At 39.5% G+C, this 17,369-nt stretch overlaps 1 protein-coding gene across 1 annotated transcript; it reads left to right on the top strand.

Moving 5' to 3' along the window:
• The first annotated feature begins 767 nt into the window (after positions 1 to 767).
• On the top strand, positions 768 to 12,751 carry si:dkey-54n8.4 (coiled-coil domain-containing protein 92). The gene is made up of 4 exons (XM_037776294.1): positions 768 to 1,189; positions 2,658 to 2,798; positions 8,671 to 8,718; positions 11,347 to 12,751. Exons 2-4 carry the CDS (start codon positions 2,666 to 2,668, stop codon positions 12,054 to 12,056), a joined length of 891 nt encoding a protein of 296 aa, XP_037632222.1. The 5' UTR covers positions 768 to 1,189; positions 2,658 to 2,665; the 3' UTR covers positions 12,057 to 12,751.
• The last annotated feature ends 4,618 nt before the right edge of the window (positions 12,752 to 17,369 follow it).

Below are 17,369 nucleotides of genomic sequence, written 5' to 3'. Positions count from 1 at the left end.
TTATTCTCATAATACCACTTTATTTTCATTAAATTGCGACTTTTTTCTCGTAATATTACAACTTTTTTCTTGTAAAGTTATGACTTTATTCTCAAAATATTACGACTTTTTTTATCATAAAGCTATGAATTTATTCTCATAATATTACGACTTTTTTCTTGAAATAGTATGACTATATTTTCATTAAATTACGATTTCTTTCTTGTAATATTACGACTTTTTTTCTTGAAATAGTATGACTTAATTTTCATTAAATAACAACTTTTTTCTTGTAATATTACGACTTTTTTTCTTGAAATAGTATGACTTAATTTTCATTAAATAACAACTTTTTTCTTGTAATATTATGACTTTATTCTCTAAATCTCTTTGTTATTTTTTTCCCCTCAATGTGACCCTGATATTCCGTCGTATAGACCTACTTTCCCCCACTACATCTCCTGTGTAACAGCAGAACTCCTGAGACGTCCCCAGGAGGTCCGCGGCCCGCAGGTTGAGCACCACTGCAGCAGGCTGGGTTGTCTCTGTCCATGAAGCAGAAATCCCACCTCACTTTGTATATAGAGTCCCAAAATAAACAATTGACTAAAATATCTGCTTTCCAGTCACATTTTTTAATATTATCATGTATTTATTTATCCCAGTGAGTCATTACACAGTATTTCGTGTTTTCCTTTGTACTCCCTCTCTCTCTCTCTTTGTATGGGTCCTCCTCAGAGAGACGTACAGCTGATCCGTCCTGCTCATCCAATCAGCTGCTCCGATGATGATCTCGCGTGTTTCTGCTCTCGGCGGCTTGTTTTCATCCTCTCAGCCTCTCAGTCTTCACTCACAGCAGCTTGATGTGTCAGCAGCAAGCTGGTGGGCGACGAGGAGGAGGAGGAAGAAGAAGAAGAGGAAGACTGGTGCGCATGTTGTTGAAAAATGGACTGCGCACTTTTCACATATCGACGCATTTAACAGCATCCTCCTCTTCCTCCTCCTGATAAAGATGCTCCATGTTGTTGCTGCAGCGACCAGCAGGACCTTGGTGCCATGCATCGTGGTGCTTTTGCATTTTTACTCAGCTGTCCAGCCTCTTCGTCCTCTAAAGGATTTGGACCAGCAGCAGCATCGCAGGCCAGCATGCAAGCATCCCAGGACGTTTTTATAACGAATCATATTTAGTAGATTTTTGGCACATTAAAAGGTAAGCAGATGCATGCATCCACTTAAGATCTAATGGAAATGCTTTATTATTATTAATTAAAAACTGTAAGTGCATGTTTTCTCCCCATTTCTGCTGATCTCTGTGGTCATCAATACCTTATTTATAGCTCCCACATGACCTCAATAGAGAACTTGCACTCCTCTCTCTCTGTGTGGCTGACATAAGCAATGTTCCCAGTATATGGATAAATGACATTTAGCAGCTTTACAGTGTAATATGAAGTTGGAAAAAGGTATAGTCTCTCTAGTCTCTACACTGTTAAGAATTTCCCAGTAAAATAACAGTAAAGAACTGGCAGCAGGGTTGCCTTTATGTTACTGTAAAATTAACATTATTATACTGTCGCTGAAATTTACAGCTTTATACTGTTAATGAAAAATACTGTTTTTTTTATTAATGTCACAGTATTTTACAGTTAATTTACTGTTTAAAGATACATTATATAGCAGTTTTTCACCTTTCTTTTACATTATCTTACTGATTTGTTTTAATGCACTATTTATTTTTTACATACATTTTAATAAACATTATTTTTTGCCTAGATGAATAGACTTAGCAGGTTACAGACATAGGAATAGTCACACTAAATACAATTAAAGGCACTTGTTAGGAAAAAGGCTATAACAGACTTGTTGACACTTTTCTCCAAATGTTCTGTCTCTAGCTGGCTACAAGCACAGAATGCAAACCATAACAACATGTGAGTGAAGAACAATAAAGCTAATTCACTGATTTTACAATCATGTACAATGTACAAGCTTCACATGTGCAGATCAGGTCCCAGAATTAAAGAAATACTGCATGAAACTGTTACTGATGATACTTTAGACAGTTGATCAGCAGTAAAGTGATGTTTTATAAGAATGCATTATAGTTCAGTTAAAAAACGGCCTATGAGCGTAATTTAACAGGTTTTCTTTTGTATTAACAGTAAAGCACTGTTTTTAGCAATAACAGGTTAATACTGTTGGAATCCTGCTGTAAATTAACAGCAATTGTTTACAGTGTAGATCAGGGGTGGGCCAAACAAATTCTGTCAGACGTAACCTTTTATTACAAGATTAAATATTAGAAAAAACATATTTTTCAGGATTTATCACACTGAAAATCACTCCAAACAGCATATTATTATTAAAAGAAATTCAATTTTATACAGCAGTATTTGAACTGTACAGGACTGTAACAAAACTTAACATTTAACTTAACATTAACACTTAAATTTCCTTCTTTCGTTGCATGCAGCTTTGTAGAAAAGTCCTTGCTGCTTTTGTAGCTTAACTAGCAATCCCTCGGCTGTCCTCGCCTAAAATTGTGTGGTTTGTCTGAGACCAGGCTGAGCCATCACGAGGGCGGCTTCTGGCCCCCGAGCCGTATAACGCCCAGGTCTGCTCTAGATGCTGTTTGATCCTCCTGATGTCCTCCTTCTCCTCCTTCTGTCCTCCTCCAGACTCGGCCATGGGTGATGAGGGCAGCCTGTCTCGGCAGATTGGGAGTGTGGAGAGGAGCGTGGTGTTCCTCAGGCAGGAGCACCTCACTTTACTCCACGGCCTCCACCTGGAGATCCTCTCCCTGCAGAAACGATGCTCAGGTGAGGGACACACTGCTGCTGCTGATGATGATGATGATGATGATGATGATGATGATGATGTTACTGTGTGTGTGTGTTTGTGTGTGTGCATGAGGGAACTCCAACACCCTTGAGTTAGAGGAAGGTACTTAAATATGACTTGTTTACTATATTCCTCTGTACGATAAGGGTTTATGCTACAGCCTATATATGTCACTAAAGAATTTTAAAGTCGTTTATTAATGCTTTATAAATAGATAAGCTGTAAGGATACTGATTTATCACCTATAGGGCTGCAACTAACCATTGTCTTCTAATTATAATTTTAATTTAGTCTGTGAACTGTCAAAAAAATCCCCACAATTGATGTTAAAACTGCTTGTATTGATCAAGCAACAGTCCAAAACCCAATATATATATTCAATTTACTATCATATTTCATATATATCATATTGAGAACCAGACAGAACCAGATCTTGTTTGGCACCTTTGTTTGAAATTCTGTGCCGATAATTGACTAATAATTTCAGCACTAATGAGCTGCACATTTAAGTGAAGGATCCTTTGGTGTCTTTGTTGTGCTGCTATATAATCTCTTTGAGCCTCAGAGAGAAGATTTAAAGAGATTTTTAATTAGAGGCTTGATGTAATATTGGGAAGAAGACAGCTACTTGCGCATTTTAAATTAGGTTTTTTACACTTTATGATAATCCATCGAGCCGCAGCACCCAGATGTGATTCTATCCAGGTAGAGCCTTCATTTGATGGGACCACATGATCCATATTTAATTTTGGAAAGAACATAAGCTATTGTTGTGACTCTGTGTTCGGTTACAATTGGCAGTTATTACGTAGTAGAGAAACTAAATCTCTACATGTGCATACAGACCTCATTGTTCATGTGTTGTGTGTGTGTGTGTGTGTGTGTGTGTGTGTGTGTGTGCACCATCAATCAATGCCACACAATGACTACACGGTGATGTCATGCTACGATTCCTGTAGATTGCATCATTTCCTGTTTCGAGCCTAATGGATGTTTTCCATTTAATCAAGCAGGCAACACACACACACACGCACATGCACGCGCGCGCACACACACACACACACACACACACACACACACACACACACACACACATTTATACTTCTATAATTGTGAGGGTTTTCTATTTAATTTCATTAATTCCCTGGAGGCTTCCCTTATCCTTTCACTATAGTGAATATGAATATATTTAACCTTGTAGGGGGGGCAGCTCTGTGTCCTCAGAGTCGAGGAGAATCCCCTTATGTGATTGAATACACGCACACACACACACACACACACACACACACACATTTAATTGTCACACACACAATACATCCTCAGAGAGATACATTCAAACATATCCATCGTGGTTAATCCATGGATCCCATATCTTTAGTAATCCATATGAATGGGATTGTGGTGTGTGTGTGTGTGTGTGTGTGTGTGTGTGTGTGTGTGAGAAAGAAAGAGATGTATGGGGTGAGCTGGCTCAGAGCCAATGTGACCAGTTGTGTAGAGAAAACAACCCCCTCCATCACTTTGTACTGTAGCTCTGCTGCATGATCACATCTGGTCAATAAAGCTGTGCTTGGTGGTTAGAGTGTGTGTGTGTGTGTGTGTGTGTGTGTGTGTGTGTGTGTGTGTGTGTGTGTGTGTGTGTGTATGTGTGTGTGTGAGTGAGACTGAAACCAACAACACTGTGAACACAAAGGGCGGTCCAACTGGTACTGTTACAGATTGTTTATAATTTTTAGTCAATGTGGAGTTAAAGTTGAATGTTTATGTGACAATTTGTGGCCAAACCTTCAGAAACACAATACTTTTCATTATACAAAATAATTGAATCAATAAAGAAGTCTCCCCAGAGAATTTAATTGCATTTTTTTTTTCAGTAGCAACAAACAAACGAAATATAAATCTTTGTCCTGCAGCCGCTGGAGTCGTGAATCCAGTTTGTATATCTATACAAGCTATAACACAGCCTTTCATGTACACATTCCTCAAAGGGTTTCGTGGGGTTGCATATACAGGGACATTATTTCACCACACTCACTAAAAACACACACACATATCTCTTTCTGCCGAGCATCTTTAAAGCTTCTTATGATGCTCTCATGCCAGAGGGAAAATCTGTTAAAAGGCTTTACAGGCAAGTGTCTGCTTTTTTTAAGGCAAAGTAAGATCAAATGGCAACCACGCACCCTTTCCTGTAGGCAAGGCAAGTTGATTTGTATAGCACCTTTCAACAACAATGCAATTCAAAGTGTTAAAGCTAAAGGTTCTGTAATGTGCACTCTTGTTGTCCACTGCAATTTGAAATTTGTCCGTGGAGGAGGAGGGCGTCTTGCTGCTAACTGGCTTCAGCCTGGTCCAGGTTTGTCACTGAGCTTCAGGCAAAAGGCTTGTGCTGTTTGTAGGCCGCACTGATTTATAAGTATCCAGGAGCCAGTGTCCATAATTTCTAGCAGAAAAAAACAAGGATATCAGCAAAAAAATGTAGCTGCAAATCGTCTGCACTGTAGGAAAGCAGGCTCCTTTTCACGCCATGTTTCCGCTAACATTTTGACAGCATGTATAACTTGCAGTCATTCTCTCAGTTTTTTTTTGGTGTTTTCTCAAAGAGTTCCACAGATATAAAACGAGGTGATGGTGAAGAGTCTGGAGGACGGCTGTGTGAGGCTAGGTGCTGATAGGCTAATGCAGTTTGCAGGTGTGATGGGTTGTTTGCTGCCAGCTCACTAATGTGCAGCCTGGAAGGATACTGCAAGGTTGAGCTGACGATGTTGCCGTGCATATATCAGCTCTGCCTTTGTACTGCTGACCTCTTTGTATATTGTTCTAAACTCTCATTCCCACCACCATGAAGGCACTTCTGTCTCCCCGAACAACGAGCTAAATCAATTTTTGTCTTCTTGTTTTTTTAAATTGGGGCTTATTCTCTGATATAACGTGTCTTTCAAGATATGTTTGCAACATTCAAGGTCGAGCCATGAAACAAAAACCTGTAGAGGTTGTATAGGAGATAAGCCAGACGTACATCACACACACTGGATGTTGCTGCAATGTGCTGAGCTCCTCGTTTTTCATTGTTTCATGGAATAGTTCCCAGAGACGATTTCCTGCCGTTAAATTAACTTCGTGAGTGATTCTGGCAGCCGCGAATGAGGACAATGACTAGAAAACATGACCTCTCAAAGTCATATTTGGAAGTCAGTTCAGTACTTAAACAGCTATCAGCGAGTCTGTCTGTCTGGGACTGCCTCTCTGTTGTTTCTCTATCCTCCCTTCCTTCCCTACTACCTCTCTTCCCACCCTCTTCCTCTCCTCTGTCTTGCTCTCTTCATGCCAGCTGCATGGGTGGGCGTGTTGTGCTGACTGCAGAGGGAAGCAGAAAGGGTGTGACAGGGAGAGCAAGAGGAGAAGAAAGGCAAACGAATAATAATAATAACATCTGCTGCTCTAGATTCTGCTTCATATTTTTAGTAAACATCTAAGTGAGTGATAGTAGAGAGTTACAGATTTAAAGCGATGGCTTTCTCCTTTCTTTAAAATTCAACTAGTTTACGATTATGTCACCTATTTCTGGCAAAATGGTAAATTAAAATAGGATACAGCTACGCCACATTAATCTAAAAATGACACACACAGAAACATCACTGTGTTTGAGTGTGTACTGAAAGCTGAATGTAGAGATTTCCCTGCAGTCCGACATGACTGACGGGACAGACAGGACCAGCAGTCCGACCCCCACATCCCCGTCAGAGACTCTAAGCTGACATAGTTTTTTTACCAGGGACAATCCAACCCTGCTAATAACCGAGTACCACACACCAGTCTGTTACATTATCTTCTCAAAACCATAAATGTAATGCACCAACATGAGATATAATCCATCCTGTATCTAAAAATGCCGGCGTGCCAGCTATCATATCATGTAATGTTTGGATAATCCTATAATCATGCCGGTGTAGTATCATCATTCAGCTCTATTACTACTTCCTGCACTACTAAAGCAAAATCCTACAATCATGTTTTTTATTGTGCAATCGAACATTGAGAGAAGAAAGCTTCTGACTGTCTGTTATCTGTTTTTTTATGGCACAAGACAAATGGATGCATCCACTAATGCAAGACATAAAGGTTGTGTACAGCGGGACACGGAGTATAACAGTATTCAGGAGAAACACAAACTGCACGATACAGAAAGTCGGCCGTTTTACACAAATACGAAATAATAATAATAATAACTTTATTTATAGAGCACTTTTCATACAAGAGATGTAGCTCAAAGTGCTTTAAAAAAGAAAGAAAAATGCAACACATTCAGACAGATAGGCTATAAAATTAGACAATAAGAGGACAGTTTATGATAAAATACATTAGTGAAATTAAAAAGAGACCACTGACAATAATAAAAATGAAAGAATTAATTAAAAAAATAAGTTAAAATACATAATAATTAGGGCTGTCAAAGTTAATACAATAATAAAGCGTTAACACAAATTAGTTTTAACGCCACTAATTTCTTTAATGCATTAATGCAACTTATGATTTTTATGTTGTAGCGGGCTCAGTTTTAAAGCTAGATGATGCTGGTATATGAAACATTGGTACCACAATTGGTACTACTCGCTTGTCGGGAAGGAGGTTAAATAACGCTCCAAACTTATTTTGACCTCAAGATATGTGAATGTAAATGGGTTCTTTGGGTACCCACGAGTCTCCCCTTTACAGACATGCCCACTTTATGATAATCACATGCAGTTTGGGGCAAGTCATAGTCAAGTCAGCACACTGACACACTGACAGCTGTTGTTGACTTTTGGGCTGCAGTTTACCATGTTAGGATTTGAGCATATTTTTTTATGCTAAATGCAGTACCTGTGAGGGTTTCTGGACAATATTTGGCATTGGTTTGTGTTGTTAATTAATTTCCAATTATAAATATATACATACATTTGCATAAAACAAGTATATTTTAATTGATTGACAGCCCCATATAGTAATAAATAGATTGATATTAATTATAAGCGTAATTAAATAGGTTTTCAGCTGTCATATAAAAATGTCCACAGAGCATCTCTTACACCGTTTGGTAGGGTATTCAACAATTTTGGAGCTTTGTTAAAAAAAGCTGCGCTGCCTATTTTCTTCTGAGAGATCTGAGAGCCCGTGAAGGCTTATAAAACGACAGAGAGTCTGCACAGTATCACTTGAGAACATCTCTATTGATCGGTTCGCTATACAAAATCCTGTATCACCTTTATGATCCATCAGTCTGCAGAATGTTCCGATGTGAAACTGTAGCTTTGGGTTAAACTGTTGAAATCTGCCACAACGCGCTGTAAAGAGTTATTCAGCTACATGAGATGTTGGGATAAATGCGGCTCTGCTTACATCGCATCTTTACATTGGTAGCATTTTACTCAACTTTTTAAACGTTCCTATTGGTTTGGTTTGCATTTCGTCTTGAAACAGACTGCACAGCCAGTAGTTTTTATTTAAGTGGATATTGATTTCAGTGAGGAATGCTAATAAAGCTAATATGTCTTATTGAGGTTGCAGCTGTGGAGTTTTTCCTCCGTTCCAAGACAAGTAATGTAGCAGGACATCAGTCTTTGATGTAAAGTTTCAGATTTAGCTTCATGAATTATGCATAGAGCTCACTGAAAGTGTGCTGGAAACTGCATCGAGCATCTGCTATGTTAACCAGCAGCAGCAGCAGCAGCAAACAGAAACTGTCAGCTTTAATAAGACATTTCAGCACCATTGAGCATCTGTATTTAAGCTCAACAATTATGATTTCATGTGTGTTTTTTCATATGTCTCTTTAACGCTATGGTTTTATCTTTCTCTTGTGTTTTTCAGAGCTGACAAGTGATTTAAAGGTGAAGCCTCCAGGCAGAAGCCAAATAGGTATGTTAAAAACACATTTCCTCACACTTCCTCACCCACCTCCATCCTGGATCAGCTCTCCGGCTGCCCTTGAAATAGAAAGACAGACACATGTTTACACCTCCTTGAGCTTGTTTGTCTTCGCCGCACTCAACCTCAACCCCCAATCCACCACAACTCGACGCCAGCTACCCTCTCTGCCTCCCTCTGTCCTCGCCGCCCTCCCATCCCCCAGGGGATGGATCCCTGTCAGCCGCCCTCCTCCCTCTTATCACACTTTCCTCCTTATCTCTCTCTCCTCATTTACTCACCGCTAAGGTGGGGGACGTCTCTGACAAACCATGACAGATCAAGGGTGCAAAGTGCATCTGTGTTTCCTTGTTTTTCTGTGTAAAAAAGAGTTGGTCACAGCTGTATGGAGGTCGGACACAGCTGCAAAGACAGCATGCCTCAACATATTTGGCTCATAGCTGACATTTGCAGGACCGTCTGTGGTGTCTGGGTGCAGGGATGCAGAGTTAGGCACCATTTTGTCACAGCGAATTAGAGACAGAGAAGGAGAAGACAAGTCAAAAGGCTGTGTGAATATAATGAGGGTGGGGGGGAGTCGTGCTTGGCTGCATTACTCAGCCATTAGATCCCATCTCCTTTTCCAGGACAGGTTATCCCCCGATCCATCAATACGGCACGGGCCTCTGTTCTCCTCCCACCCTGACACATTGATCCATCCTCTTTCTCTTCTCCCTGCTCTCGGTTTTTCCTCGTCGTCCCAGAGGGGGTGTCCACTTACAAGACTTTGCTGAGAACAAGAGAGACGTAGAGGCAGGAAAAAGGAGGGAGGAGGAGGTCGAAGGAGAGAGGTAATGAGAGGTAGCGAGGAGGGAGATTAAGGGGAAAAGACGAGGATGCGGTCAGCTGCAGACGTGGAGGAAGAGGAGGAGGAGGAAGAAGAGGAGGAGGAGGAAGAGGAGGAGGGGAGATGGGTATGGAAGATCACATTAGGTACTGTAGTCTATAGTTAGCATATGAGCTCAACCTGGGTGTGGTGATGGGCGACAGAAAACCTGAGACTGATCGGTCCTCAGAGGATCCATCCTGAAAGAGATACTAGTGAAATAAAATCATAGATGAAAAAGGTATGATAAAGGGAAGAGAAAGCTAGAGCAAAAATGTACATCATAAAGCAATATGAACTAGCAGCTTTAACCTCAAACTCAAAGCTTTTATCAACGTACAGTATATGAAGCACCCTATTACATTTAAGCCTAATATGGATTCCTGGATTTATAGTTTCACCAAACCTCCCTCCACCCTTTTGGATTCTCCGACCCTGAAACCTGCCCTATTTCTATGGGCAGAGACTCTGTGGATGTAATCTCCTTCTCCTCTGGCAAGCTCCAGCTCAGTCAGCCCCGAGGTTGCTGCTCTGGCTTTTCATCCATACCTCCCTCCCTCCCTCCCTCTCCTCTCCTCTCCTCTCCTCTGGGGAATTTTACTGGAATGAAAGAGCACAAATGTCTACAGAAGCAAAAACAGAGAGAGAACAATAAGCACAATACTGCGTTAAACCGGACCTTAGTTGGCAGAGAGGTTGAAGTTCCTCAAATAGTTTTATCTCCTGGGAACAAATCAGCACTAGTTGATGTTATAGAATTTAGCCAGTGGACTTTCTTTGCTGTGAGAAAATAGGACTAGCTGTATGTACAGTGTGTTATGTATCTGTGATGCAGCATGACTGTACCTTGCTGTAAGTAGTAAAGGAGGATTTAACCTAAAACAACATTGTTAAGATTTGATCTGTGCTGGCTAGTTTTCTCTCTTAATTGGTTCATGTTTTCATCTCCACCTCTTGCATTAGGGCTGCACGATTATGGCCAAAATGAGAATCATTTATCAATTACAACAATTATTTATCGCGATTATTCATTGACTTTAGGGACTGCTTTCACTTCCACGTTGTGCTACATTCCTGCTGAGTAACAAGACTTAAAATAAGGTTCTTCTTCACGAAAAATGCAGACAAGAATTAGACAAATTTGTTTATAATGAACAGCTATCTTTAAAACAAACCCCAAAATATTATTAAGCTAGATGATGAAGACTCAGTTAGGGGTAGGATTACCCTTTCCAGATATGTGTGTCACTTCTAGCTCCAGTTTTAACGCCACATGCTGCACCATTTTCAGATTATCCTCATCAGATTTTGAGAGGAAACTGGTGGTATCCCAAATAATACTCAGACTTGGTCCCATTAATTACTTTCATACATATTTTACTGCGTGAACAAAATATGATCTGGACAATCTCTGAGTTGTGCCTCTATGGTGATATGTGCTGAGGATTAGCGCTTGTGTGGCCCAACAAATGCTCAACTTTGCTCTTTGAGGCGAGATAACTAATCTGCAAAAAGCACGAGGTGTATTAAACTGTCTGTATATGCTGTGTTACTATATATGTGCTTATTTTTTTTGTACACTGTAGTAGGTTGTGGAAAGAGATTATTGTTATGAATTGTTAAACTCTTTATATAGATTATAGACTATATAGACTATGTAGCAGCAGGTCATATATGTCGGCACATTTTACAGTTCTAGATGGAAACTCCTGCAGGTATTTAACACTTGTATTTGTGGTCCATCTCTGTGTCAGAGTTACAGGAGGAAGAGGAGCTCCTGGAGAACCGCTGTTGGGACGTGGAGAGCCGTCTGACCGACCAGGAGTGCACCTTAGGAGAGCTTCGTATGGAGCTGAGTCACAAAGGCGCTTTGGTGGGAGCCCTCAGAGCCAATCTCAAGGAGAAGGAGCGCCATTTCCTGGAGGAGCTCAAACGACGCAGCCACTGTTCCACCATCCTTAACACGGAGCTGCAGAAACAAACGGAGGCGGCGGCGTACCTCTCCTTCCAGCTGCACGCCGCCAGGCAGAAACTGCACCACCAGCGGATGCAGCAGCGGCACGGACTCCTCGCCCGAGCCAACAATCAGGGGGCCCAGTATGGTGCCGAGCAGAACTCTGTCTCTCCACAGATGCCGTCAGGAGCCTCCCCTTCCTCTCCTGTGGTTAAACCCAAGCGTAAGAGCGTCAGGGCGTCTTTGAGAGTGGAGCGTGCCCGGGAGTGCGTGCCCATAGAGAAAGTGACGGGCCCCGCAGAGCCCACGGCGATGCCGGACCCTGCGCTCTTCCTCCACCCTCGACGGCACAGGGCTCGCTCCAGGCACGCTGTGGCACAGAGACAGCCTCTGCTGGGCCTGGAGAAGGAGGATGAGGAGGAAGGAGGTGGAGAGGGGCCCCAGGGTGAAGCTGCCAGACTGATGTCTGCAGCTGCAGCGCCTCCTGCTGCTGAGGCGAAGGCAGATTAGCAACTACTGTGACCTGCACTTCATTATCTTCTGTCGGACTGTTAAATGCTGTCAACTGTTGTTCTGCACCTTGACTACTGAGACTGGTTTTAGCTATTGAATTATATCACACTTATTGTAGACACTTTTTAATATGGACTTTGATATAACCTTAAATAACTTGCAAAAGTCAGTCTTGAAGTTAGATGAATTATCTGTTTACACTGGTGTCACATGTTCAGTATACTGTGGGGCCTTATTTCAAAGCAACCCCCTTTTTGATCTATAAAGAGTACGGTCTAGTATGAAAAGTGCCCTAAGATAACTTCTGTTATGATCTGGCGGCGCTATATAAATGAAATTGGAAATTGAAATATGGGGATGGTGAATGGTAGCAGCCATTTTAGGCAGACTACAAGCCGATGGGTTGTGTAGCCTGACCAACTGTGAGCTTTCAAGGCCAACCATAAATCAACCATGTGACCAAACGTTTGTGTGGCCCCCGACTGAGTAACAGCTGAGAATATCTGAAGTGGTATGCACGTCTGCGTGAGTCCAAATGTTGATTGGAAGGACGTCTGTTATCGTTGCTTTGAAAACAATATACAAACACGTCTGAATTTTAACCCATGACAGCTGCACATCTGTTTCAGTAGATCCATTTTATCTGTATTACACCTATTTATACCTTAAACACAGTAAATATTCCTATCTGATTTGCCAGAAGGTGTCCATGAAAATAATTAATCAGGACTCATAATTTCAGTGTTGTGTCGATATCCCCGATCAGTTTGTTTCTTAGCCCTAACCTCAACCGGTTATCTCCCATACGTCAACGTAAACCCCAAAAACTGAGGGTGACGCTTCAGGAAACACTATATTAGGGGGAAACTTTTTGATACAAGACCTGACATCAGTTGAAACTGTTTGAAATCACAGTGCAATGTGTCAATTAGGGCTGCAACTAACAATTATTTTCATTGTTGATTAATCTCTTGATTATTTTCTCGATTAATCGATTAGTTGTTTGGTCTATGAAATGTCAGAAAATGGTGAAAAAAGTTGATCGTTTTTTCCCAAAGCCCAAGATGACGTCCTCAAATGTCTTGTTTTGTCCACAACTCAAAGATATTCAGTTTACTACTGTAGAGGAGTAAAGAAACCAGAAAATATTCACATTTAAGAAGCTGGAATCAGAGAGTTTTTCTTAAATGATTACTCAAACAGATTAATCGATTATCAAAATAATTGGCGATTAATTTAATAGTTGACAACTAATCAATTAAACGATTAATCGTTGCAGCTCTAGTATCAACTGCAGATAAATGTAGCAACAATAATTGTGCTTCAGTTAGCTTTACCTGGTGCAAAAACGTTATAAAACAAACTTTTAGAATAAATCACATCACAATTTGAACTGGTGTAATACATGGTGGGATAAACACGTCACCCATCATGGCATCCAGCTCTTCGTTGTGAATTACTGATTAATTAATACATTTTTAAACATCCAAAAAGAGAATGCAAATGGACACAAAACACCAAAAATATAAATACATATCACAATAAAACTTTATTTGAAAAATTAAATCTGATTATCACTTACATAACACACTTTTGGGATTATTTTAACAATTCAATTTGTGGTGAAAAAAGCAGATGTTTAAGAGAAATAATGTTTTCTTCAAAAACAAAATCTGTTTTTCTTTTCTTCAAATTGCGATGTTTGTTTTGTTTATCGGTTCCTGTCTGATGTGGAGATCAGACCGCAGTAGTTTTGGTCACGGACATACTTTGCATCTTCTAATGTTTAGCCTGTATGTTTACTGAAAGATACAGATCGAGGCGAGTGTTTGCTGCAGTTAGTGACTGCTTTGTATAAACAGGTGATAATATGTTCTGACTGGTTGGACCGTCACTCAGGTGTGGTTTGTGTACTAAACACACACACGCACGCACACACAAGACAACTGTGTCAACTAGTTTGTGTTTGAGGTTGTTGTGTTGTCGTTTGTTATCTCTTCAGGAAAAATGGACAAACAAGAAACAGAATCAACTGAAGTCGGATAGAGTCGGTCTGTTTGCATTTTGTCCCAAAGTCCCAAAGTAGCTGTTTAAAAATGCACCAAGACAGTGACTGTGTACTGTAAAGCTGTGTGTGTGTGTGTGTCCTCTGTTATCAAAACACATGCACATGGTGGCCCCTAGCGTAACAAGGAGCAAATAGCAACTTGAAAAAAAAAAAAAGCAGTATGAGAAAGATCAAATGAACAATTTAATTAACTATATTTTAATGTTATTTTTTACGTTATTGCTTCACTGTTGTCCATTCAGTACCCAACTGTAATTACTGCCTTATAATAGAGGAGCTGTGGATAGAAGAAATGCAAGCAAAGTGTGGAAACTTAAGACATTTCTAAAGTATTGTGTCCTTTTGTTTCAGAAACACTTTTAATATTAAGTCTCTTTGGCATTTGCATATAAAGGTTTACTGTATGTAACGTGGCACCTCGGTTATTTTTGATTCAAAATTGTGTCACAGTTGATTTATACTTGAGCCATGACTTAACTGAGCATCTTCGAAGCGAGCCTGGATTTAATTGTGATGGGTTGCCGTGAGGCTTTTCTCGCCTTCTGCAGCGTCCAATTACAAGTTTAGCATTACGTTTTAGCAGTATATATCCTCAATAAAGCAATATATCAATATATTTATATATTATTAGAAGGTCACGTCAGCCAGTTTAAGGACACTTGAGATGTTAAAATAGATTTTATGATTGTTTAACTTTGTATTTTGTAATTGTTGAGCTCAGTATGTTTTGCTTAATATTTTTCTGAATTGTATGATGGATTGTTTCTGTTTGTCACATGATTATTATTGTTATGTTATAGTTTATAAGAGGCTTAACCGAGTGAGGAGTCAATGCTGCGTGTGAAGCAGCGTTAAGCAAACGGGCATATTATAATTATTATTATGCCACATGAGACTGTCTGGATGAAAACTTCTTTTTAGCAAAAATGCAAATGTGACAAGGGTAAGCCATTAGCATGACTGTATGCACTATTCTTCATCAAGTTTTACGAGACAGCCGAGGATAAAACTGTTTTTTCCCCACCCAACAGGAATCCTGAACTTAGACTGTTAGACTTCATGACTTCATCATGTCATCTAAACGAAGCGGCAGGTAGATTAAACTCTCCATCCACCTCTCATTAACATCCTGCGTACCACATCTCACATTTCAGATGATCTATACTTACTGGGATTATGTAACAACTTGGATAAATCATCAGAGACTGCTGACTTGTTTGTCTGCTTTGAGGGAAAATGCTAATGAGCCAAAGAGGCCCACCACTAAAATTAACACGAAGACGAATGGTGTGATGCCTTAATGAAGATGTCTTTTCATGAATATTTCAGCTCAAAGAGAGTAAATCTTCACCGCCTGATTTGCTTTTTTCAGTACATCTCACAGCCACAGAGAATGTCTTCCATCTTTCTAAACGCCTTTATAATAACCCTGATCCTCATAGTAATAACAAATGTCTGTCCAGGTCCTTGTCTTTGTTGGTCAATCCTGGTCGAGGTCGAATCCACTTTCTTTTGCATCTTAGAGAAACATGTCAGTGGACTGTGTGTATGTATGAAGCATCTTGTTTGACATGTTATGTGGTCTCTAGCAATAATGCGGTGTGGTACCCGACATGGAGGAGATGTTGTTCTGCGTTATGGTTCGGTCCTCGGGTGATGCATAAACTGTTGACTGATTACCGCATATACTGTGTTGGCTTCCTATAGTGATCTACTGTACACATAATTGGAATAAAATGAAGGATTGTCTAGCCTGCTCGTCGTTGTTGTTGCTTCAAAGTTGACCAGAGAAAACGTGATTTGAAAGAAGCACTGAATACATTTACAAGTGGGTTAAATTAACGCATTTGTGCACAACGACTATATTTTGTATGATAAGGAACATTTGTTCTGATTAGTTAAAAGTCTTGAAATTTGGTGTGGACATAATTTGGGCGAGTATCTAACAGGACAACTTTAGATCACATGAAAAATAACACTTTTATTAACAGTCAAAATCAGGATTTTTGGAAAATTAGGAAAAACGCAAACATTTTTATCAAAATGTTTTCTATATTCATTTTTTTTACACTGAAACTGTGCAATTCTTTTGATATTCAACTTGTTATGAGTTCATAGATACCAAATACTTGATTGTGTTCCTTTCTGAGATAGACATTTTCTTCTCATACTATTTGGACACATGGGAGTGCTGTTTTTCTCTAAAATATAATGGAGTCTATTGCAGAAACGTGTCCAAAGACTAAATATAGTATTACAAGATAAACTAACTTTTTAGCCAAAAGATTTGACTGATTTTTGAAAATTTCTTCACATTGAAATTAAAAATTTCAGTTGCGGGCACAAATGGGTTAAATGATTTCCCTTTTCATAGAAATGTGGAGCCGGATCGTTTATGTCATTCTTTTACTATTGATGGATGATAAGCCTAAAGTGGTTGGAGTCTATAATATCACCTGGATCCATCAGGACAGCTTCAACAAAATGTGTATTATATAACAAAAATAATGTTACATGGGATTAATACAGAGTTAGGGTTGTAAAAATATGGTGCTTTTATTGAGATCTTTCCATACATGATTATTCGTTACATTCATTATCTTCAGTAATTCAGTGTGAATAATAAAACATAATTATGGTCATTTAAATATGTACAATTCATCACTCCATTATCATAAAAGGACAATGCTTTGAATCCTTCTGAGAAAGCACTCAGGACAGACTAATTTTCTCAGTATTTTTTGTAAGAGAAGCAGCTTTTATCTCCCAAAAGACTCATAATGCTATTATCTGCACCCTGCAAAATGTCTTCTTATTATATTAAGAAAAGTACATTTCAAGCCCAAATTGGCTCTTTGTTAGGCAGAGAGGAATGGATCTCTCTGTAGTTTTCTTAACATAATAATGGGGAAAGAAATGAAAGGGTCATTGTTGATTTGAGTCCTTTGGGAGACAGAAATCCTTTTTAGTTTTTTGGTGGACAAAATAAATGTGTTTTTACACTGAGGTGAGTATGATAAGGAATAGTAATATTATAGACAAGTTTGTATCTTTGACAGACCGAAGTCTGCCACGATACGATTTCGATTTGATTCAATTAAGGGGCCTGCTATCAATATTAGATGAAATCATATGTCCATTTAACACATTCAGTTACATTTATATCAACTCACAAAAAGCAACTAAAATATGATTTGACAATTATATTATTGGCTCTATTATTGGAATGAAGTGCGCTTGGT

This window comes from Sebastes umbrosus, chromosome 7 (assembly GCF_015220745.1).
Source record: "Sebastes umbrosus isolate fSebUmb1 chromosome 7, fSebUmb1.pri, whole genome shotgun sequence".
NCBI lineage: Eukaryota > Metazoa > Chordata > Actinopteri > Perciformes > Sebastidae > Sebastes > Sebastes umbrosus.
This window is presented reverse-complemented; position numbering and strand designations above follow the sequence as displayed.